The sequence below is a fragment of the Malaclemys terrapin genome, chromosome 2 (genome assembly GCF_027887155.1).
Source record: "Malaclemys terrapin pileata isolate rMalTer1 chromosome 2, rMalTer1.hap1, whole genome shotgun sequence".
NCBI classification, from domain to species: domain Eukaryota; kingdom Metazoa; phylum Chordata; order Testudines; family Emydidae; genus Malaclemys; species Malaclemys terrapin.
The window spans coordinates 89,931,675-89,949,445 of NC_071506.1; the positions used below are offsets into that span (position 1 = coordinate 89,931,675).

The 17,771-nt window shown below is 44.3% G+C and overlaps 1 protein-coding gene across 2 annotated transcripts in view; it reads left to right on the top strand.

Annotated features, from left to right (window-relative positions):
- Positions 1 to 520: 520 nt before the first annotated feature.
- The window catches only part of IMPA2 (inositol monophosphatase 2), a 36,330-nt gene continuing 19,079 nt past the window's right edge, over positions 521 to 17,771 (top strand). For both annotated transcript variants that reach the window (XM_054020268.1, XM_054020269.1), the window contains exons 1-3: positions 521 to 902; positions 9,206 to 9,339; positions 15,110 to 15,214. In XM_054020268.1, coding sequence (XP_053876243.1) covers positions 801 to 902; positions 9,206 to 9,339; positions 15,110 to 15,214 — 341 coding nt within the window. In that variant the 5' untranslated portion in view covers positions 521 to 800. The remainder of the gene's footprint in view (positions 903 to 9,205; positions 9,340 to 15,109; positions 15,215 to 17,771) is intronic.

The following is a 17,771-nucleotide window of genomic DNA, read 5'->3' on the forward strand; positions in this document are numbered from 1 at the left end:
CGAGGGGTTCAGATCATCAAGGTTATACACTACTAGGTTCAGTGGGTATTAATCCTTGGCATGCCCATCCCTGCAACGAGAAGAGCGAGTGTTGCTGCTGTTCGAGCCTGTCTTCAACCTGCACAAAGGGGAGCGATTACGTGCAGCTCGCAAGGTTTATGGGCCAGGAGGCAGATCAAAGCAAGTAACCACCATGACTTGCTCTCCGCCACATCCTGTTCTTCACATCACTGAGTCATCGCTATTGAGCTGCTTGCCTCCCCAGCAGCCCCTAGAGCTCAAATTAGCAGCCTGCAGGCTTTGAGCGGCAGCTGCAGCCCTCCCATTGCTCTGCCCAGTACCAGCGTCAGGCGCTTGGCCGTCTTGCCTCCCTTCCTCCCGCAGGCAGGCACAGGCTGCCATTCATTGCAGAGAGGCGGTACTGGGGGGGAGAGTGACAGGGGCAGTCCCTCCCCTGTGCACCAGGGAGAGAAGGAAGGGGGAAGAGAAGAGAGAGGAGGAGAGAAACAGGAAAGGCGGGGTAAGGGGGTGGAGGAGAGAGGGGAAAGGCAGCAGCACAACAGACACCCTGCAGCTGGAAGCAGCAGCCTGCGGCAGCTGGAACCTCCCCGCTCGCCTGCCCCCAGCTACAGCAGCGGCAGGGGAGAAGCCAGAGAAGTTTCCGAGCAAATCTGATTGGTTCGGGGGGAGCTGGAACACGGCCCCCCACTTGTGCTCCCTGGCAGCGCGACTGACCGGGAGCCCGGGGAGCTGCCTGCCGCGTGGGGTGCGCAGGAGAGGAGGTGGCAGGAGGAGCTGCGATGAAGCCCTGCGAAGAGGAGGGGCTGGGGGCTGCGGCCGGAGGGGACCCCTGGAAGGAGTGTATGGAGGCGGCGGTGCAGCTGGCGCGGCGGGCTGGGCAGGTTAGCAGCAGCAAGAGCCCACACGGATACTTTTGTACTTGCCTCGGTCTTCTCCCTTTCCCCGGGCACAGCTTGGGGAGAGCATGTGTAGGAGCAAGCGAGAGCCATTCCTATCCTCCCCCTCCGGCTGGCCCCTGCCCCTGACGGGCAGTCACTTCCCCCTTCCAGGGAATGGAGGGTCCGCACTTGCAAGATCATCTGCTCAGTCACGACGTGTGCTGCAGTCCGTAGAGAGTTTTCAGCTCTCTCCCTACTACGGTCCCCCAAATAAATGCCCCTTTCCGGCATCTTGCTTGCAAGGGTTAATAATGCTGCTGGAGTGGTCGGGACAGTTCCCTGCTGTGTGCTGCAGGCTACACTCCTGTGCACTCAGCACTCTAACCTGTTGGTGCCCGCGGTGTTAACGAGGGCGGGCGGAGGAACAGGCCGGTGGGGGGAAAGAGTTGCAGGAAAAATCTCTGAAGGGGAGGGGATTAGTGTAAGAGGAGGTAAGAGAGCCAACTGGGTCAGGTCAAATGCAGTGACATTGATCCAGATCACAGAAACGTCCCTTCGTCACCAACTTATCAATGACATACTGTATTGTATATATTTTAAACACCTGCAGGAATGTTTTAAATAATTACACTAAGTAGCTGGAAAAGCTTTTTGTAAAGCATATTGGCTCTAGATGTTTTTGTTGAGGTAGAGACCTGCCATTGCATGCTGCATATAGGCAGAGTTGTCAGCATCGTGTTGAATATCAATGAGGGATTTTGCTTTCATATAAACTGAGCATAGGTGATATTTTTAGCAAACATGTAGCAATGCGGCCTTTAGTCTATCATTTTGTTTGGTTTTTGCAGGCTTTAGCAGCCTGAACTGCAAATATTCAAGCCACCAATAATGATCTTTTAGATGAATGGCATCAGACAGTCTTCTTGAGGAAAAATGAGAATGCAGTAATGATATACCGTCTTAGTAGGGTATTTAAGGAAAATTCCACCATGGGAGTGTTTTTTCACATTTCAAAATAATTTCAGAATGTATCTAAAATAATGGTCTATGGGTAAGGGGTGGTTTGTTTTGTTTTAATTCTCTAATTAACAGTATGAAGGAAAAGGCTCCCATACACCCTCCAGAAGCAGACATATTTTGTGACTGGAAGCATTTTTTATATTTAAAAATAAGATTAGAATGATTTGCCAAAGTAAACATGTTTTAATGTATTTTCTTTCTTAGTAAGAAAAAAGCATCTTCACATGTATTACTGTAATATTATTAGTATATACAGTGATAACAATGCTGGATTATCACATGTATTACTGTAATAATACATGTATTACTGTAATATTATTAGTATATACAGTAATAACAATGCTGGATTATGGGGAATTGAGGATACTTCATATCATAATGCATATATCCAAAATATGTTATATTTCCATTTTATAACAGGTAGTTATAAAGTGAGAAAGTGAGTGTGTCAACGATATTTAGCTGAATGACTGGTTTCTTGCCTGCTATTATCTTCTTGCTTTGCCAGTCTTCTCACAAGGGGGCAGATAAAATAAAAGTCACTGCAGATTTACAGTGGTGTAAATAAAGAATTGTCAACATTTAAAAGTTTTGCCAGCATAGCTGTGCCGGTTAGAAGTGTGGAAAAAAATCACACCCCTAACCAAAACAGCTATGCCAGAAAAAGCTATAATGTAGATGTATTGTACCAGCCAAAAAGTCCTTTTGCTATTATAACTTACTCTGCACGGGAAAGTGATTTAGGATATCATAACAAAAGAACTCTTTTGCAAGTATCACCATCTCCATGGGGGAGAGAGGATATAGCAACAAATCTTTTTTAGTGGCCTTAGGTCAATATCTGTCTCAATCTGAGAGTTAGGGTATCTCTACACTGGATAGTAAACCCAGGTCTGTGGGATCCACACTTGCAGACCTATTCTTTCTAAGCTCATGCTTGAGCATCCACACTCCATTGCTGTTTGAATCTCATGTACACGCCAGCAGGTACACTCTCAGTATGAAGACCCAGATCAGACCTTGCTGTTTCTTGGGCATAACTCAGGGTTCTTAGCATCTTTGGTAGCCATGGCCGCTTTAGGGCTTGATTCATAGTGTATTGCAGGAATCGGCAACCTTTGGCCCGCAGCCTGCCAGGGTAAGCACCCTGGCGGGCCGGGCCGGTTTGTTTACCTGCCACGTCCGCAGGTTCGGCCGATCGTGGCTCCCACTGCCCACAGTTTGCCGTCCCAGGCCAATGGGGGCTGCAGGAAGCGGCACGGGCCGAGGGATGTGCTGGCCGCCGCTTCCCGCCCTGGCGGGCTGCATGCCAAAGGTTGCCAATCCCTGGTGTATTGTGAGAGAACATGTCTGTTCATCCCTTGGGACTTGACCAGAAGTGGTTTGAGCCAATGCATCCAGCAGAGCCATTTGGGTCCACATGCTCCTAGCAGCCAGAGTTGTCAACATGGATCACCGCCCAGTGGAAGAACTTCTCCAGGTCATGCTTTCACTCCTATTTCAGGAGTCAGCCAAAGCAACTGTGAGAAGTTGGTGGACATTTTGGAAATGGTATTTGCCCTACCAAAGGCATCTCTTGGAGGGGAGTACTGAAATCCAAATTATGGATTTCTGGTAGAAGTTAATCAGAACTACATCTTCTGGGCTTCCTGTTTGGTTTTTTTTGTTTGTTTGTTTGGTATTTTTGGAGGGGGGGGGTTGTTTGTTTGTTTTGGTAAAAACCTTAAGAATGAGAATTGAAAGAGGAAATTCATCAGTCTCCATGGAATTGTTTTTTAAAAGGACATGGTATTCGTCTTCTCAAAGATGTTCATCCACGTTTAGCAGAGGAGCCCACAAACATATCAACCAATGGGATTTTTTTAATACTTTTGGAATAGTGTCTCCAAAAGTCAGAAGGCTGATAAAGAAATAGTTACATGAATATGTGTCATAGTGATGCTGTCTGAGCTGGGAATGTACCTGCTCCAAGTCGTGGATCTCATGCTTGAACCCATTGCTTAGCTCTGCTTAACATATATTACATCTATATTACATATGTGGGTCTGTGCCATGCAGTTGGATCCAGTTACTTTGGAGGGGCATGGGAGCATGGATTCAGTATTTTAATCTGGGCCATTTTCTGTGCATAACTGGCCTGTATTGAAATCCCTCCCCATTCACTATACCTGTGGATTTACCATGGACTTTCTCACATCTTTCTTCTGTTGAGTACTCTTTTACCAAATCCTGCTTACTTTATTCATGTAAGTAAACCTACTAACTTTGGGGTGACTTTTTGCTTAAGTTAAGTAAGTGGGATTAGGACCTGTTGTGGGGTTGTAGCTGCACTGTAGCATTCCCTGCTGGCCAAGCATGGCAGAGCAGGAAGTCCTCTGCCTCAGTTTCCCTCCCCAGGGCAGATTTTCTTGGCTTGCCAGACACTGGTTTGTTCTGGAGAGGTGGCTTAGCCCTCCAACCAAATAACAAACAAAACTTATCCCCTTCTGGGGTAAGGAAAGTCCAACTGAAAAAGTCCCAACAAACAAAAAGGTTCTTCTGCCCTTCAAGGGCTTCTCTTTAGCCCACTCTCTGGGCCCTGTTCCCAACCCTTTTGTGGGCTAGCTGTGTGAGTCTTTCTGGCTCTGGGATTGAGCATTCAGACCCCAGTCTGATACCTCCGGAGTACTATTCTCAGACCCTCCTGGGCTCTGTTCCTTGTGTCCTTCCCTGCTCTGGTATAGAGCACTGGGGCCCCTCGAGTATTTGGCTTCCTGCAGACTAAAGTTTAGGGCCTTCCACAAGAACCTTCCCACTCATAGCGGCTCCAACACCCATATGGATCTCTCTGAGTCCTTTCATAAGGCCCAGATGTCCATTAAACTGTCACATGGGCATGGCCCTCCTTAGTCCCACCCCGACAGGCTCGGATTTAATAATGACACAGATGTGGCTGGCCTCATCTCATATGTTTGCTATTCCAACAGTACTGGACAATATGGAGCTGATCTATTTTCATTTACGCTGTGTAAATTGGGAGAAACGTCAGTGATGTCAATAGAGTTACACCAGTGTAAACCCAGGGGTATGTTGACACTAGAAATGCAGCTGCGCCACAGTAGTGTGGACACTTACTATAGCAATGGATGGGTTCTTCTGTCACTGTAGATAATCCACCTCTCCAAGAGGTTACTAGCTTAACCTAGCAGTGTCTACACTGGGGCTTAGGTTGGCTTAATTACATTGCACAGACAGTGAAAGTTTTCACAACCCTGAGCAATGTAGTTAAGCTGACCTAAGTTTGTAGTGTAGACCAGCCCCAGACGTGAGGTCCTGAGAGAAAAATTAGGGAATGTATATGTCTAGTATGTTAATGTTTCCATATGTTTTTAAACTATACAAGGAGAAAGCTGCCAGACAGAATTAGGTGTGAAATCCTGGCCCTAGTGAAGTCAATGGCAAAACCCCCAATGACTTCAGTCGGGCCAGGATTTCACCTTATCTATTTTGTCTTTCTGTGACATTTTTATGGTATCTTGTAGTGAAACATAGACAAGCTGATTTTAAAGAATAATTTTATTTTGGGGAATGACACTTGTCCAAGCATTCAGTATTTAGGGTTTGATTGTGCCATTAAGGCACAGCCCATTTTGAGGGGCATTCCAGAGACATGAAACTCAGGTGTGCCAGGCAAGTGCATACCGTGTACCATCTCTTAGGAGGTTATAGCATGATCCCCCCTGCACAGCCTACTGCTCTACTGTGTGGTATGGCGGGAGATGGAGCCATGGCCCTGCTGCCTCTCCATTCCCTTTAGGGTAGCTTGAACTCCCAGAGATGCTAGATGGGAATAGTCTCTGTCATCCCCTGCACTAACACCATGATTATGTCAGACTCTTAAGCATGGGCACCTCGCATCTTCACTTCTCTCTGCCCTTTGTGCAATCATACAAGGGCCAGGCGCAATCTACCTCTTAGTGGTGCAATGAAGTGTTGATACATACTTCTCGAGATTACTGGGCTGTTAAATCAGCAACTAGGTATTATCTGTCCTTCCCCATAAACAGTTACAATATGGACAAACTGTAATCTAATGAGGGTGATTAGTGTAATACTTGTATAGCCAACATATAATTGCTCAGCTTGGTTGCCAGTTTCATTACACAATACTGAGGGGGGGGATGAGCTATTTTTATTTCATTTACACATTTTATGGTCCCTGAATAGATTTCACTTAACTGTCATAGCTCTTATCATCTTGAAGGACTTTTACGTGACTCCACACCTAATTTGGAAGACTAGCCAAATGCATTAGGTGATTATATTCGGCCATTTAAAATGTATTTATATCAAGTGTTCTGTGAAGAGTCAAACCTAATGGATTTCTGTTGTACATACTCTGTATTTTTTTCACCATTTGGCCAGATTCTAATACTTTTACACAGGTTTGAAGTACTTTACTCCACAAGTAGTCCCACTGACTTCAGTGGACTAGTGCAAGGTATTATTCAGCATAAAGAATTTGGCCCAATACGAGATACTTGATAAATTTAATTTTATGAAGAACAAATGCTGTTCTGTTTATAACGCAAAAAATGTAAGCTTGGTGAGCTCACGTATGTATGTCTACACTTACCGTGGATTGAGGCTGAAGCGATCGATCCACCGGGAGTCGATTTAGCGGATCTAGTGAAAACCTGCCAAATTGACCGCAGATCACTCTCCCGTCAACTCCGGTACTCCACCGGAACGAGAAACATAACATAAGATGATGTGAGAGTTTCTCCTGTCGACGCAGCACGGTGTAGACACCGCAATAAGTCGACCCATGCTACGTTGACTTCCGCTACGTTATTCATGTAGCTGGAGTTGCGTAACTTAGGTCGACTTAACCCCGTAGTGTAGACCTACCCCTAGTTTCTGATTTGGATTTCAGGTGCAAGTGGGTGAGATAGAGTAAGAACCCCTCTCCTTAGCAATTTATGCAGCTTACACAGACCTTGGATCTGTTGTCCATATAAGAGGAACAGGGGGATAGGCAGAAAACTGGCGGAACCTAGGCCACACCCCCATACACACACACCCAACCCCTGTCTAGAGTCATTTGAGCCCGAACAGATGGGGTAGTAATTTACTGTTGGCACATCCCAGGAGCAAGGAGAAATCAGGAAAGGAACTGAGACTCAGAGGTGTGTCTCTAGGTCAGAACGCCTCCCGGTGCAGACCAGTTTATGTACTTACTTCTCCTTGCTCAATCTAGTCCTGTGCTAAGAAAAATAAATAAATATTTAATAACTTCATACAAATGAGAACTCTTAATTCACTTGACTGCCTTATGACTTTTTGGGGACACCATGAGAGTAGTAATTTAGGCCCTAATCCTATAAATACTTACTCATAATGGTAACTTTACACATGTGAGTGAGCCCATTGAATTTGGAATCACATGTGCACAGTTACTCACGTGTAAAGTTCTTAAAAGGTTGGGGCCTTGATATCGTGCACACACAAGGCACTAAGTTAGCTAAAGAGGTTCAGTACCACCAGGAAAACAGGGCAGTACATAAGGAAATAAAGGAGTTTTCTGCAGTAAACATTTTGCCATGTAATAATACAAAAACTTTTGTGTATCATCTTCAAAGGTAAAAATATTAATTAATCTTTAAACTCCTTTGTGAGATAGGGAAATAAGTACACCTCTACCCCGATATAATGCTGTCCTTGGGAGCCAAAAAATCTTACTGCGTTATAGGTGAAACCGTGTTATATCGAACTTGCTTTGATCCGCCAGAGTGCGCAGCCCCGCCCCCCTCCCCCCCCCGGAGCACTGCTTTACTGCGTTATATCCGAATTCGTGTTATATCGGGTCACGTTATATCGGGGTAGAGGTGTATAACTTTTATTTTACAGCTGATGAAACTGAGACAGAGAGGTAATGGGACTTTCCTAGGGCCCCACTGCAAGTCATGGTCCAGATTATGTAAGGACAGTCACTATACCAGTTAAGAGAGTGAAACCCTTCAAATGTAATATTTTTGCCCATGATAAACAAGTGGTAGAAATGTAATAGAAATTTGGAATTTCCTGGTTTCCAGTCCCATACACAGTACTGTAGAACAAACTGCCATTTGAACATAAATGGCTTTTCTTTAGGTAGGTTTAAAAATACTTTAGTGCCAGAGTTTTGATTGAAGGATTTAAAAAAATATATGCCTCAGGAGGAGGTTGTGTTTGGAATATTGGTTTGATGTTCCTTTTTATTTTGTATAGTTATGTACAAATCCAGCAATTACATTAATTTGTCTTTTCTATCACTGACTGTTTTGATGCCCTTTCTTAGGTACTTCCTAATTGTCTTTGGTTAAAAAAATAAGTTAGTTGTTCCTCCAAGAGAAACATTGCCATCATGCCTCGTTTCATAATGTCTTGCCTTATGAAGTAAAAAACAGAAAGAGAGGTGAAAATAGGAAGAAGTTTGTCGTTCATCATTTTCCCATTTGTGAATTTGCATCAGATTTACTTTAGTTTAGTTTGGCTTTCAGGTTTTTTAAAAACATAACACCAGGATTTAAAAAAAACCAAACCCAGAGCCCAGAGTTAGACTCCTAAGTCCATCTTTACGCACTTAAATAAATGGCCAGTTTTTTAAAGGTGTTGAGCACCCAGCAACTACCACCAATTTCGCAGGGTGCTGAGCATTTTTTAAAATCTGGCCACCTATGTGGACTTAGGACCTTAACACTAGACACCCATGTATGAAAATCTCGGCCCAAATCTGATATAAAAGGCTTCTTTTCAGAGACAAACTAGTATGGTTTACATTTTTTGTCACTTTTTAAAATGTAAGAGGTGGGAGTTTTGTCCCCGTAGTTTATTTTTTTTAATATTGTATTTCCGATGGAAGGGGAAAGAAAACTCCTAAGCCCTGAGGATCCTCCTTTTTCCCCTGGGTCTCTCCCCTCATATTTCCAATCCTTAATGTGTCCATCTGCTGCTATCCTTCTTACTATACTTGTGGCTACATTTCCTTCCAGAGCTTGTCAATGACTTTCCTAAACTAGTTAGAGGGGTTGTTATAGAGAGAGATGCAAGGTGCGTCCTACCCTCATTGCCTCAGTAGTATTCTCTGCCCCTGAACAAACAAGATGGATTTTGAGTCCCAGACCTGGATCCCTTCTCTCGCATGGTAGCATACTGATGTGTCAATAGATTTTAGGATCTGCAGAGAACTTCATATGTAATATATTTTGTTAGTGTCTAGGGAAGGAATGTCAGAAATAAATCTGATGTGTGTACTTCTCTTTCAGATTATTAAGAAAGCTCTTACAGAGGAAAAACAAGTGTCTACAAAAACATCTGCAGCAGATCTTGTGACAGAAACTGATAATTTTGTGGAAAATGTGATTATTTCTGCTCTGAAAGAGAAGTTTCCCTCCCACAGGTAAGTATCTCTAGAGAGAGAACTGCCCAAGACCCTGTCCCCTGCACAGGCCATGTATGTGACCATCATTAAAAGGGAATTTATAAAATTCAGTCCCTAGATGTCAGATGACCATCTGTACATATTTATTTGCCTCCTAATAACTGAATTCAGTTTTAATACCATTTAGATATCACTCTGTTCTGGTCTCCATTGTTAAGAATTAATAAATGTCTTGAATTTAAGCAGATTGGAAAAAAATTTAAGCTTCCTTTCTTTAAAAATTTCTGTTCCAGATTCACTTTCATGTTGACAATTACTTTGAGAAGGTCCACTGTATTTTTCATTATTGGCCACACAGTATTATTGCTCTGGATTAACTTGAGTCATCATCTGAGGTTTTTAATATTTTGCAACCTTTTTGGATTTAATTAAACTAATAAGAACAGGTACTACACTTGATCTTAGCTCATAGAGAACCGATAGTAATATTAACACTCTTGTCCCCAGTAAGGGTCTCTAAATTAAACTATCACTAAGAAAGCTTAATTTGTTCACAACTCTGTATCTTTTTTTCTGCTGTAATATAATACCAAGAATATTTCATCAAATGGACATTAGAATCAAGCTGCATTCAGTTACCACTAAGGCCCCAGTTCTGCAAACATTCATGTGAATAATTTTGTTTTACTCACGTGTATGTGTGTGCGCCCAGGATCCGGACTGAGTATAGCATTAATTCACATTTAGCTCTCCTAGCCTATAGAAAAATAAATGTTGTACAAATTACTGCACAGGATTTAACGGTAGGTCTTAAACATGAATTCAGATATGTGATTCCCCTTGAGCTATTAGGGGCCAGCTGAGAGTAACCCCCTATAAACAGAAGCCATAAAATGATACATTTTAGCATATTCACATTGGAAATAGGCTTTATAAAACATGTCTTAAGATTGGCTTGATGAACACAAAATATATACTTTACAACTAATTTCCACATTTGGAAACCTTTAACCTATGAAGGTAAAATTCAGCTCTCTGAAGAGAGCCAATACAAGGCCTGTGTGCCACTTAAATCTACATAAACCCTCTATGTGTACTTTAAGTGGGTTTTAAGTGGTACATAGTGTGACGGGATCCCCCCGGGGTACAGCCTGGGACCATGAGACCTCTGTGCCCCCTTAACTCACTCCAGGCTGGGCTGTCTCTCACAATGCCTTTCTAGTGACCAGTAGCAAGCCCCTCCAGGCGCTGTGATCACTCAACACAACAGCATGTGGAGCTCCACACCCATCTAGATTGCATGACTGCTCCCAGAGGCACTCATGAATCACACAGACACCAGCTCAATCCCCCCCCCCACTCCACTCCCCCAGCTCCCAGTACTGTACCTCAGGAATATACCATCTAATTTATTAATTGGTTCACCATTTCAACAATGGAAAGTGGACATACATCAGCCTTTGTCAAGCCTGAGCAGATTTTCCCCCACACTTCGACCAACTCACTGGTAAAGATAAACAGTTAAACAAATTTATTGACTATAAAATATAGATTTTTAAGTGATAGGAAAAAAGTCAGAGTTAGTTACCAAAATAAAATAAAATATAAGCACGCAGTCTAAACTCTCAACCCTATTAGACTGGGCAATATCTCGATTAAGCAGTTTTTCTCACCCCACTGAATATTGCAGTCCTTAATATACAGGTTTGTTCCTTAAACTTGGGCCAGTCTCCTCTGTTGGAGTCTTGTCTTCTTCTCAGTGTCTTAGCCGCTTGCAGCATAGGTGGGGGCAGGAGAAAAGGCCCAGTATGTGTCCACTCTGTCTGTTTTATACCCTCACTCCATCTGGTTGGAAAACACAAGTTCAGGCGTGTCTGGTGGCATTGCTGAGTCTCCCAGTAAGGTTGAGTAATTCCCCTGGTGTGGCCTCATGCAGGTGAGTCATTGCATTGTAGCTCCCTTGCTGGACAATGGCTGTTGATGGATTGGGCGTTGGTTATTTTCCTTGCTCTTGCCTCTGGGGAGCTAATATCTGGCTGATTCCCCAACTTACAGTATGTTTTAGTGACAACCATACAACACAATTCTCATAACTTCACATGCATTAATGATACATGTATGGATAGAGAATTTACTTTCAGCAGATCGTAACCTTTCCCCTGATGCCTTACAAGGCATGCTTTATATGTAATATCACAATTATATACAGATGAGGAATATGGGGGGTTATAGGGTACTCCCCCAAGGCATAGAATGTCACACATAGGCCTTGCACTACATAGGGATGACTTTGTGTCAGATTCCAAAGAATTCAGCTAAAATGGAACATATTTGAAAAACCTGACCCCATTGGTCATGTTGGTGTAAAGAGCTTACTTAATGCAAAAATTATTGAAAAAATTATACATTTAGTACATCTTTCTAACTATCTGTTATGTGATCCAAAACTGTGGCAGTACTACACAATTGAAGTATGTAATATTTGGTTGCAATTCTTAGGCAGTGCTGAGATTTACAAATATATTATTTGAGTAATATTCCATCTAAAGTACTGCTTGCTGTGCTATTGTCTGTTCTGTAATATGTGAGTTTTCCTTAATGATCTGCCAGAGGAAGTGTAGCATACAAGGTTCATGTAACATGAGCATAAAGTGTTAGAAGCATTCATGCTATTTAGAATAGGAATAGCAGGTGCAAGGTCAACATAGACCCAGAAATGGAAGTCTCCAACATGATGAGAGATAATTAACCCTTTACAGTCAACTTCCATTTTGAATTTGCCCATGCATTTTTCCTAGCTTCTGATTTCATAAGGTAACTAAGTGAACGAAGCTTTCTTTAAGACAGTTCAGTTTCTGTTTGTTATGTTTTGGCTAGGGTTCGTATTGACCCAAATGCATATTTCAGTTTACAGAATATAGTCTTCTGTCTGAATAAAGGTCCATCTTGCAACATACGAGATACAGTAGATAGGTACAAAGGTAAACAGCAAAGAAAAAAATTAAAATTGACTTCAGTACAGGTTTATGTGCTCTGTCTCTCCACTAATCCGGCTCTCAGGGACATCCAACTAAGATTTTTAGATTTTTTTTATTCCCCTTTTCTTAAATTATTTTGGTTCAGGTACTTCTTAGTTTAAAAAGGAAATTCTGGTAGTGACAAACTTTACCAGAGTCATTACTGCAATCAGAGATATTTGTGATGTGGCAGAATTATGCATTCAGTGCATCAGCTAATACAAAGAAGATTTCACAGAGGTAATGGGAAAAATAGTGGAAAAGTTTTTTAAAAATATATTTCTACGCTGGATGTCCAACTCCTACTTGGTTAGTGGTGAGAGTCAGCCCATTAATCTGTGCCTCGGTTTTCATTTTTGCTTTACTGATTCTTTAAAAATAAAGAATTTCAGTATTTTATTTCAGTACTTTCATGGATTTTAATGAGTATTTTCTAGATGACTGATTTTTTTAACTTTCTTTTTCTAGTATCAGAGGGATAGCAGTGTTAGTCTGGATCTGTAAAAAGCAACAGAGAGTCCTGTGGCACCTTTAAGACTAACGGATGTATTGTTAGTACAATACATCTGTTAGTACAATACAACTGTTAGTCTTAAAGGTGCCACAGGACTCTCTGTTTCTTTTCTAATGTATCTTTACATAGTAACATGGTTTGGACTCTTCACAGAATGAAGCACTCATCACATAGTTCTCCATTAATGACATTATTCTTACCACAGAGCAGTATCTTTCAATGCTATGGGCTTGTCTACACTACCCACTGGATCGGCGGGCAACTATCGATCCAGCAGGGGTCAATTTATCGCGTCTAGTATAGACACGATAAATCGACCGCTGAGGGCTCTCCCGTCGACTCCGGTACTCCACCAGAACGAGAAGCGTAAGCAGAGTCGACGGGGGAGTGTCAGCTATCAATTTACTGCAGTGAAGACACCACGGTAAGTAGATCTAAGTACGTCAACTTCAGCTACGCTATTCACGTAACTGAAGTTGCGTATCTTAGATAAACCCTGCACGGTAGTGTAGACAAGCCCTATGTTATGCACTATGGGCTTGATCCTGCTCCCATGGAAGTTAATGGGATTGTTACCATTTACTTCCCTGGGTACAGGATCATACTATATGAGTCTGACCTTGCACCAGTGATGTCAACAACTGAACTTTGCCATTGACTCAGATGGGCATGAGATCTGGCTCTGTTCCTGTACATTTATTTTTATGTGTAAAGTCCTTTTAAAATCAATAGTACCAATAAACTTTTAGTTACAAAGGAACTTTCCTACCTTACAAAAGTTTTGACAGTAAATACTACATATAACTGGTCTTATACAGCAAATATGTTTCTTTGCCTTCCTTTTCTCCCTCACCATGCTCTCTTCTACCTGTGTCCCTCCCTGTCAAAGCCCGGAGGGTCCTTTCTCTCCCTGCCATCACTCACTTCATTGCTTCAGCCCTCTTTCTAGCCCGCCCATAAGGACCTGAATTGTAGCTACCATCTTTCCAGCCAAAGAAGACTGGAAGGGACTCACGTCAGAGACAGTCATTTGTCTCTTGAGTACCATGAATCTGTTCCCTCCCTTTCTCTCCACAAGGCAGAGTGCCTCTGCCATCACACCATTCCAATCCCCAGGGAGCCCAATGGGCAAGAGTTGAACATGCCCTGTCCCTGCAGCTCCTCCCAGGCGGCTGTACGCCTCCAGCCTTGCCCCCATCCCTTCCACACAGCTGTCTGCGTGACTGCGTCTCCTGTCTGGGGTCTGTACAGCCATGCCAGAGGACAGGATTGGGGGTGGTACAGCTGTGCCAGAAGAGCTGCCGGTGTGGGACGCTGGCTCCTGGGAGCAGCAACCCCGTGATCTGTTCCTTTCGCCACTGCGGTTCCCGGGAGAGCCCTACCGTTCCGCGGATACCGATTTATATCTGCGGATATCTGCATCAACGTATATAAATGTATATCCATGCAGAGCTCTACAAATATCTAGATGCTTTGATGTACCCCCTAGAAGATCTTTGCGTACCCCAGGGATACACGTACCCCCTGCTTGAGAACCGCTGATCTAGGGAATGGAAAAGATAACTAAGAAGGCAGGACAGATGCCAGAACAAGATGTACAATTCCTAGGAAAAGGAAAACAGAAAACCTATTGAAATAAATTATGACAGGACAGAAAATCAGAAGCTCAATTCAATGTGCTTCTGTAAATTGTGTATTTTTTTTTTTTTTTAATTCTCTTGAATTACTCTGGGTCTTGCGAAGAGGAAAGTTCAGCTTTGTGAACTTTTTACTTCCCGATCTACTCTGCTATTAAAAATTGTGGTGGGAGTGGGGTTGTAGGTTTTCTAAGGCTGTATTATTTCCTGGTGAATTCACCTGCAAGGAATGGAGGTTCCTTTTAGAAGTGGGCCTGAGCTGCCAAATTGCAATTCAGATCTAAACTTCTGCCAAAATTGGGGTTTCATTTCAGATCCATCTCTACATGCATTACAGGATTTTGAAGTATGTATCATTAACATATAGGGAGGGGGAACTAGAATGGGATTTTTTTTAATATACTGTATAAAACAATTTTCTAGCTATCTTTTCAGAACTTCTTTACAAAGTTTCTGTGAGTTGGTGGGTGGTGATGGTGGGCTTTTTGTGCGGGTTTTTTGTTTTGTTTTGTTTTTTTGGTAACTAAACTTTAAAAATACATAAATGTAACAATAGTCCCCAAAAGCCAAGAAAGTGGAGTTGAGTTTTCTGAGCATACTTTACTTCATGTCAAATATAGGTTTATTGGAGAAGAGTCCACTGCTGCTGGTTCAAAATGTGTCCTCACTGACAATCCTACCTGGATTATTGATCCCATTGATGGAACCTGCAATTTTGTGCACAGGTAAATTCAGTAACATGGAGAATTGTTAAAATATAGTAACTCTTCAGTTACTCATCAATCCTTCTCTCCCCCCATTACCGAAATATATTTCACTGTGTTAAGTTTGCTCAATTTACACTTACCTACAGCATTATATTTACAAACTGAGGGGTTTTGCCTGAACAAGACCTGCAGGATCCATTCCAGTATCTTTTTATATCTGATATAGTATTTAATACTCCTGGGGGAATTCTGCGCCACTGCGCACATGCAGAATTTATATCGCCTGCAGATTTTTCCTTCCCCGCAGAAAAATGACTTTCTGATGGGAAGCAAAGGGAAGCCACAAGTGGTCATGCAACCCTTCCCAGCAGTATGTTTCGGGTGCCCAGAGCAGACGGCAGAGAGGTAAATCACTGTGAGGCAAGGGGTGGGACTAGGAAAGACCCAGCTGGTGGCTTCTACCCTGCACCGGGCTCAGCTGCTAGTCCTGGCTAGGCTGGGGAGGACAAGACTTCCTCTTTCCCTGCATGGCATCCAGGGCCGGGTCACACCCACCCCCAGATTTCTCGCCCGGCTGCAGGAAGCTCTGCAAACTGCCCCCCCCACACACACACACGCTTCCTGCACCCATCGCTCCTCAGTTTCAGGGGGAGGGATCCCTGTACAGGGAGCTGCTCCCCCATCTGCCGAATCCCCATGCATTCAGATCCCCTCATACTCAGACCCTCCCGCCAAACCTCACCCCCCACACTCAGGCCTTGGCTACACTTACCCGGTAGTTCGGCGGCGAGCGATCAAACTTCTGGGTTCGACTTATCGCGTCTAGTCTGGACGCGATAAGTCGAACCCGGAAGTGCTTGCCGTCGACTGCGGTACTCCAGCTCGGCGAGAGGAGTACCGCGGAGTCGACGGGGGAGCCTGCCTGCCGAGTGTGGACCAAGGTAAGTTCGAACTAAGGTACTTCGAACTTCAGCTACGTTATTCACGTAGCTGAAGTTGCGTACCTTAGTTCGAATTAGGGGGGTAGTGTAGACCTGGCCTCAGAACCCCTACACACACTGAGCTCCACTCCCCCTGCACCTGGACCACCCTGACGAGCCATCCGCACCCAGATCCCCACCCCACCAAGCCCCAACCATCTGTACCTGGGCCCCCCTGCAGCGTCCTATTACCGTTGCACCTTGAACCCCCCAACAAGCCCTGTGCATCCAGATCCCCCCCCGCACCTGGATCCCACTCTGAGCTGCCTGCACCCAGATTGCCCGACACAGATTACCCCTCTCAACCTACTCCTAAGCCCCCCCATGCTAAGCCCCTCCACACTTGGATACTGCCTTGCTGAGCCCGCCTGCCCACACCTGGTGCACCTACAAAACTACAACTTTAACTCAAAATTTAAATATTTGATTTTTTTTAAAAACGATGACTGTTTACTTCACCTGGACAGTCCCACTAAATTTAAAATAATTCCGTATGGTTGGTCTAATAGGCCAAGATTTTTAAAATGATGGGCCTAATTCTGCCTTGGTGCATTGACTTCAATGGAATAATATGTGCTTACACTGTGGCTAATTGGGGCCAGCTTCTGGGGGTTGATGTTTCAGGTAATACAGTGAAACTCTGCCTTCCAGTAATACTTTCTGCTGTTATTCTACAAGTTTTAAGAAATTATTAATTTGTCAGTTCATACTTAAATTTTGGGACAATTAATACCTATGTCAAAAGGAGCAAGTGAAATATGTAGTTCTTCTTCGAGTGCTTGCTCATATCCATTCCATTAGGTGTGTGCGCGCCGCGTGCACGATCGTCGGAAGATTTTCTACCCTAGCAACACCGGCGGGTCGGCTGTGGAGCCCCCTAGAGTGGCGCCTTCATGGCGCTGAATATATACCCCAGCCGACCCGGCGCCCCCTCAGTTCCTTCTTACCGCCCCTGACGGTCGGAACTGTGGAGCGCTGCTTAGCTGTTCTCCACTCTCCCTAGCTTAGTTTGTTGTATCACAGTTATAGTTATAGTTATAGTTCTAGTGTTTATAGTTAAATAGTTAAATAGCTTAAAAGTTGTTCTAGTTGTTCTAAGTAGTTCAGGGGATTAAGGGGGTCGTCTCCCCCTTTCTCCCCCGGCCGCGGGGCCGGGCTCATGCCCAACGCTCCCGGCTTCAAGCAGTGCGCCTCCTGCGCTAAGCCTATGCCCACGAGCGACCCGCACGACTCCTGTCTGAAGTGCCTGGGAGAGTCCCATCAAACAGATAAGTGCAAGATCTGTAAGGCCTTCAGACCAAGGACCAAGAAGGAGCGGGACTTTCGGCTCCGGCAACTCCTGATGGAGGCGGCACTTAGTCCGGACGCTCCATCTACAAGTCAGGCCCCGGCACCTAGCACCTCGGTGCTTAGTGCCCCGGCGGCACCGGCTATGACGACCACGCGAGTGGCGTCAGACAAGCCTCCCCGGCACCGGACCTCGTCGGCACCGCAAGCAGTGCCTCGGCGCCGGTCATTATCCCCGGGGCATAAAAAAGCCCATAAGACGGGGACATCCGTGCCGAAGACGCCGGCTCCCCCAGTGCCGGGGGTAG